The 7,411-nt window shown below is 32.0% G+C and overlaps 1 protein-coding gene across 1 annotated transcript; it reads right to left on the bottom strand.

The window, feature by feature from the left end:
* Window positions 1-1,165: 1,165 nt before the first annotated feature.
* On the bottom strand, window positions 1,166-5,122 carry LOC125810404 (formin-like protein 6). The gene is made up of 5 exons (XM_049489901.1): window positions 3,847-5,122; window positions 3,466-3,734; window positions 3,182-3,381; window positions 2,702-2,943; window positions 1,166-2,320 (listed from the first exon to the last, which is right to left on the bottom strand). The coding sequence occupies exons 1-5, from the start codon at window positions 5,008-5,010 to the stop codon at window positions 1,532-1,534; spliced, it is 2,664 nt and encodes an 887-aa protein (XP_049345858.1). The 5' UTR covers window positions 5,011-5,122; the 3' UTR covers window positions 1,166-1,531.
* Window positions 5,123-7,411: the final 2,289 nt, after the last annotated feature.

The following is a 7,411-nucleotide window of genomic DNA, read 5'->3' as shown; positions in this document are numbered from 1 at the left end:
CTCTAAATAATAATATACCAATACAAATTTAAAAATTAATACTATGTACAATTTTTAAAAAAAAATAGACAAATAAAGAGAAATAAATAATATAAATCACAAATTAATACTATAAATTAGAAAATTTTCAAATAAATATATATATATATATGCATCAACTCCCTTTTCCTAATATTGTGAAATTCATCACAGAAATAGTAATTTTAAAAAGAAAAAGTCCATTGCTTCGTACATGTGAAAAAATATGAAATGTGATGGTGAGGAGAAAATAAGTGGAGAAGTGGGAGTTGTAGGTGGTTTATAAAACAAATTTTTTTTTTTTTTTTTTTTACTTAATACACATTCAAATAAAAGCTTACACGTAAATCAAATTTAAATTTGTCTGATATTTTCAGATTTATATATATGAAAATAATTTCTATTTTTAAATGTAATAATTGAGAACTTTAATTAGTTTAGAATTTAAGAAATTCTGAAGGATTAGGATAGAAGTGGGAAGTTAATGTGTGTCAACCTCCATTCAATTTTTAGTCATTTTTAAGCAAGTTTTTCAGTTACTTTAAACCGGTAAAATTGAAATTTGAAGTAAGAAGATCATAAAAAAAAACAATAAAGGAAAGTATATAATGATAGTTTTGTGTTGATATAATGACTTTTGTTATCCTATCAACATAGAATTTCCAATATAATTAAATTTGAAATGAGAAAAAAATATCAAATGGCATGTCCAATTCTTTAACGGATGACATAGATAATTCTTTTTTCAGAGTTTGATGACATATTATTTATTTATTAATATATTTACAGAGTCCAACAAAAAGTATTGGATTCAGTTGAATTCGTAACGATAGATCCGCCCTGTCAGAAACCAATTTACATTCCAGAGTATCTTCTACCTTATTCATTAGTACTTGTAATACCTTCATAGATCTATTGCTTTATGCAAAAGGCTGCAATTTCTTGAGTTAACACGTCAAAGTTCTTCTTTTACAGTCATTTGTTGTTGTTCTTTATTTTACAATTTCTGTATCTTTGAAGATTTGATAAAGTTAAAAAAATATGCTTTTACTTTTGTCTGATTTTTCACTTTTGTGATTGCAGTGGGGTCTAAATTTCCAACATTCTTTTCGTAGAATCCACTTAATAAAACCTTTAAACAGCTGTATCCTGTATGAAACTTTAATTTAGACAATTGTGTTGCTCAAATGATAATAATATCAAAATCTCAACTTTTATGTCACTTTACTATGTATACAAATGATGAATAAATATAAAACTTTCTTATCTAAGCTAGCTCTACACAGAAATAAGGAATTTAATCTTTTTACCTTAAAATGATCATTTTGTTTTTGACAGTATGCTGCAGCCTCTTATTCTTATTATGTGCGCGCTACGTGCTTTGATGGTTTGACATGCATATACTCCGTTTACTGTTCCCTCGTTATTGAGCTGCACGATTTAATGCTAATCTAACTTGTGCCTGTCGTCCTGCAACATTGTAGCAATTGTAACGAACTTTGAGATCCTAGCATCAAGGTGATGAGCTATCGTCATCCCAACTCCTATCTTGTCTCGTGTTGTATCTGTTTAAGACTGGTAATGATGCAGTTGTAGCTATTCTGAATGATCTAGCAGCACCAACCATTGTTCTATCCTGCATCATTCCAACATCTTTGCACACGCTATCCAATATGCAGAGGAAGTCTCTTACAATCAGAAATATTCTGAGAGGATGAGCTTCTTCTTTGGCAGCATCGCCATGGAAATATTCTGTTACCTCTTTGACCATCGACAAAGCTTTTCTTTCTTCCGCCTTGATCCTCACAATACCATCTTCTGCCTCCTTTAGAAATACTTTCATTGACTCAAAGAAGTTCCCTTCCATTCCTGTCTTTTCGTACTGCAAAACCGACCTAACTTTAACAAGTCCTGCCTCAAGCTTCGATACGTAGCCACTTAGGACATCCGAGTCCATTCCTGCTGCTTTTTTGACATTGCAAAGTTCTCTGCTTAATCCGGAAACTACCTGCAACCCTTGCTTCTTGAATTCTTCCTCTTTGAATTTGATATTTGATAAATTAGCAAGGTTATTATCGTCCGAACTCAGACCTTCTGATCTGATAATCTCCTGAACCACAAAGTGAAGCAAGGTTGTCTTTCCATCTGTTCCCTTTATATCTATTAATTTCAAAAGAGTTTCGAGTTTGAAAGCTCTTGCATCACCGCGGTTAGTGCCAACATTCATGCGGTTTCCTGCTCTCAGAACAGCTTCAAGGAGTTTGAAGAATAGTCTGCTGTTCTTCAGTTCTTGACTTGCTTCCTGTTGAAAATTGGCTCAAATTTACCAGTGCAACAAGTGTCGTAAAGATTCTTAGAAATGGCTCATCAATAGACATTAAAATCAAATCCAAATTCAGTCACAAGATTACTGATATAAAATTTTCCGCATAGTTAAAACTTTGGGAAGTCAGTATATAATGAATGTGTTTCATCCTAATCAAAGTCAAGGGCGGAGCCATGTGGGAGCAAGGGGTTGGCGGAAAAGTTACACTATATATTCAATGTTTAATTATTTTCTATGTATAAATAGAAGATGTTGAATCCTCTTAACTTCTTCGTATTTTGAACTCCCTCAATAAACATTCTGGCTCCGCCACTAATCAAAGTAATCTATGTATGAGTTTTAAAGGACTGATAATACCTCAAGTGTCTGGAAAGACTTCCTCAAATCCTTTACTTCAGCATCAAAATTTGCTCTATACAGCATGGCTTCTACTCTTTTGAAGGCAAATGGAATATCAAGAATAGCCTTGAGGAATCGTTCTGCCGACCCTAATTTTGAAGTGTCCCCATTGTAATCTCTTAGTTTTATCTCTTCTTCCTTTGTTGGAGCCATCTTGACCAAACTCTCGAGAAGTTCAGGCCCCAATCCTTCTGCACTTCCTGTTGTCATCAAAATACATTCTCATTTATATGAATTTTGAAGGAATACTTTCCATGACGATCAAAATAAAATTTAGCCATCATGTAAAATGTGTTTCATGACAAAGATATTTTCTGGTGTTTGGTTTACTAGAAAGGTAAACCAAACAAACATCAGAAAACATTTTTGCACGAAAAATGACTTTTGTAACACCAGAGCACACCTTATTAATGCAGAGTAGAAAATTTCACATCATACCATCTAAAAGGGATTCAGAGACTTCATCCTTTGTTACATTCAATGCTCTCAACATTATGGCAATGTTCTGTGATTTTTTCGGGTCAAGAACTCTGTTTTCCTTCTCAACCGTAGGACGGACTGATTTCTTAGTGACTTCATTTGGTACTGAATTTACAGAATTACATCCAAAGAGTGACTCCATCATGTCTTCATTTAATCTGAAATACATATAAAGATATTTATGATATGAAACTACATGTCAATACTGAGCAAAATAAACATATCTTTGTTAATCAACTTACTGGAAAGAGCTCGATTTCAATTGATCCCACACTGTTGCTTTCTCAGAAGTCGCTCGTACTTTGTCCCAATGTAAAGGCTTCAACCTGGGCTTTGATTCATCCGTAGTGTCGGTATCATGTATGGCTCCTCTTCTTTGTTCTTCCAAATGACTTCTCTTCTCACTCACAACATAACCTGATCTTGGTGTGGGACTACTTGATTGAGGCTTTACAGATAAAGAACTTCTTTGTGATCGTTCAAGCAGAGGCGGCTCAATAGAATTGGTGACCTAAAAACAAAATCATCATAACAGTAACTTAAACTCATATGATTCATATATTAATGAGACACAAAATAACCCTCTTTCTAATTCAAAGAAATATATAATATAACCCTCTTACCCTTGAGCCAACTTTGCCTCCGAGTACTCGAGAGGTTGATAGTGGAGGTGGAGGCGGTGGAGGAGGTGGGGGAGCTGGAGCTGAAGCTGAAGCTTTTGATGTCTCTTTTGATTGGTTGTTTGGTGATTTGAGCCTGGACATATCTGGTGGAGGAGGTGGTTGTGAGAATTTCACTCTTTGTGGTACATAAGTTAGTGTTGGCTTCTTATGCTGCTGCAATGTAACTTCTTGTGATGGTGGTGGAGGAGATGGTGGTGAAGTTTGCTTAACTGATGGTACAATTATCGCGCGTTTTATATCAGGAGATGAACACGAAAGAGACAATCTAGGGGATGTTCTCTTTGAATGAGGAATCGAGTTATTTGATCTTGTCATTATGCTAGTACTACTACTACTAATATTATATGGCTTGTAAATTTTGGTTTCATCGTCCTCAGATGAATTTATTATGGCAGGAGGAGTGAAAAATGTAGGATTATTTCTCAATGAGGGAAGTGGTTGGAGTTCTGGACTTGGTCTATACCTATCTGATTTCTTAGCAGGACTCAATTTCCTGTAAGGGGAACTATTATTAGCAACAATGGAGTGATTAATTTGGGTTTGTGAGGCTGCTGCTGCTGCGGCTGATGGTTCAACAGTACCAATGTAAAGAAAATTAGAAGGTGGCATTCTTGATTCTTCTTGAAAACTATTGGTGTTGTGGTTACTAACAAGTTTTTGGGTTTCATCTGGGTGTTTTGTTTTGTGTTTGTAGATGTAGAATCCCAAAGCAGATAACATTCCAAGAGTAACAATTCCAACAGAAACTGCAATTGCAAATTTCTTGGTTGGGTTTGTTGGTTGAGGAGCAATTGAGTTGTTTCTTGAAATTGGTGTCCCATTTGGTTGAATTTGTTGTTGGGGTTGATCTGGGGTTTGTACAGTTGGGACTTCTGGGAAAAAAGGGTGATCTGGGGTAGGGAAAATGGGTTCAGAATTGATTTGTGGTTGTGGGGGTGGGGATGATGAAGTAGATGGAAAGAGGGGTTGATGAAGAATTCTTCTGGTTAAGGGATTAATGTCAATGAGATGTTGAATTTGTGTGTGTTCTGCTGCTGCTGTAATAGAAGATGTAGTGATAACAATTAGTACTAATAAAAAGTTGTAAATGGGATGAGCTCTCATTGTGTTGTTGTTGTTTTTCTTCTTCTTTTTCTACAATTCATCTTCTTGTGGTTTTTGTTTCCAATTTCTTGAGATGGTAGAGAGAAGCTTCTAAGAGCAGCTACACTTTTAAAAGGGGTGTGATGGAATCAAGATTTGTGCTTCTAGTGAATTTTGGAATAATAATAATAAATAATTATTAAAATTAAAAAGAGATGTTGTGATGGGGTTAAAATTAAAGGACCACGTTGATGCCCTTTATGGCTTGTTTGGGTGATTTATACTTGTCGTTTCATAATTTATCGTATTGTATTGTATAATTTTGAAAGTTAATGATCGAAAACAAATTAAATTACTACTTTTTCAAAAGTTTTACAGTTTGACTATCCATTATCCTTATTGCTCTTCATATTAAAGCACACATCGATGATAAGTTAACCAAAATATTATTCTCACATGATAAAAAGTATGTGTAGACCGACTCAACATTGAAGTGTGTTTTAATATACAAAAAGTGATAGTTTAGATTATGAAATTCATGAAATGTAGTCATCGGTCGAATGACCTAGAATTCATTTTCCCTCAATATCTTCTGAGTCGAGTCTGTCACATATGATTTGCCTAGTACGATTTACATTTTCTGTATGATTTGCATTCTATTACATAATGAAGATTTACCTAGTGTGCACAAGGTGGTCACCACAAAGTGTTATAGCGATTGCGAATTATTCATGTATTTCAGAAACAATTCGTGAACAGGTGATACTAGACACTCGAATAATTAGAGGTCACTGAGTATGCACTTTCAAACACCTCAATTTACAAAATGATTATCTAGATTCCTTCTAAATTTATGTGTCATGTCAACATCAAATTAAATTATCTAGACATATGCTCTCAAATTTAAATACTTACTTAACAAGTATAGTATGGAAAAAAAGGTTGCCTTGCATTTAAATTGACCGTACTTAAAATGAATGTATTAATACTCCAACTAGCTTTGTCATTTATTAGTGGTGACTTTGTGAGTGGGGATAGTATAATTTATTTATTTTTGCATAAAATAAAATAGAGAGTAGTAGCCCACATGATTAATTACTGTACCCGTCAAAAGCTAAATCTACCTAACCATATTTTCAATTTTCGGCTTTCGTATTTGGATTGACTTAAAAGTTAGTTAAATATATTTTTAAATCAGTTTTTAAGTTCTGAAAATATTTGATAAACATAAAAAATAACTTTAAATAAGTCAAAAATGACTTAAAATAAGTCAAAAAAAATAAAAGTAAATCTCCTCCTACTTTTTATATTTTTGACTTAAAAATCATTTCAATTTGACCTAAAAGCTATTTTTTAAAAGTCAATCCAAACTTAATCATTTTATATCAACCTACCTATTTCTTATCAGCTGAGTTATTTGGCCTGGTTTCAAATTAATTCCTTTATTAAAAGATTGTTATAATTGAAACACACATCGATTTACCTATTTTTTGTGTCCTTGCAAATTATTTGATCTAGTTTCAAATTAGCCGTTTATTTAATATTGTTATAATTAAAGCATGTATTATTGACCTGATTTCAAACTATTTGCTTATTTAATAGAACTAGTTAATTACCTTGAATGATTATAGTAAATTTATTGTGTTCTCGTTATAAATCTAATTCTAACAGGTAAAATATAATTTTTAAATATTATATATAAATATCTTTTTTTTTTCGGATCAGTTCCAAAACTCATGACAATATTCAAACATCCCAGGCCAAAAGTTTGATAGAATATGTTTTCTATTATATCTTGATCATATCGATTGTATTCCCTCCGTCTCAAATTGTGTGGTAATTTCTAAAATGTTTTAAGTCATTCACGATTTTTTAAAGTTTTTTACGTGATTTACTTAGACACTTCAACTCAACATTAGACCTATCAAACACCAACATACAATTAGTTCATAAATTTAGAATTTAGTAAATTTTTTAAAAGAAATTTAGAATTATAAATTGAAGTTTTTTTATTTTCTTACTTTTAAAAGAACTTTATTTAATATGTTAGAAGTTTTAATTAAACTATTCAAATCTTGTATTAATAATATAAATATAAATAAAGTTCTTAATAATAAGATCTATTACTGTGTATTGTAAACACATAGCTAAAATCCCCTTTACTTAAAATAATCTTTGTCAATATAAATAAACAGTATTATCAACCTATGGAAAAAAATTGTATATAAAAAGAATTTTTTTTGAGATATTTACCAAATTTTATATGTTTATCTAATTATTTTGGATAGGTACCTTTCTAAAACTTTTCCTAAATACTAATATACATTTTTTAAGTGATACATGTTGCCAGACAATTATCATTTTACATCAATATATGCATATTTGTGAGAATTTTGGGTATACCAATAGTGTTTTTTATTGT

This window comes from Solanum verrucosum, unplaced genomic scaffold, assembly GCF_900185275.1.
Source record: "Solanum verrucosum unplaced genomic scaffold, falcon-dt-bn FXZP01000038.1, whole genome shotgun sequence".
Lineage (NCBI taxonomy): Eukaryota > Viridiplantae > Streptophyta > Magnoliopsida > Solanales > Solanaceae > Solanum > Solanum verrucosum.
This window is presented reverse-complemented; position numbering and strand designations above follow the sequence as displayed.

Coding starts and splice junctions, on each gene's coding strand:
- LOC125810404 (XM_049489901.1), bottom strand. CDS start 5,010: ATGAGAGCTCATCCCATTTACAACTTTTTATTAGTACTAATTGTTATC. Junction 3,735..3,846: donor GAGGCAAAGTTGGCTCAAGG/GTAAGAGGGTTA, acceptor TTTTGTTTTTAG/GTCACCAATTCTATTGAGCC. Junction 2,944..3,181: donor CTCTGAATCCCTTTTAGATG/GTATGATGTGAA, acceptor TGATGACAACAG/GAAGTGCAGAAGGATTGGGG.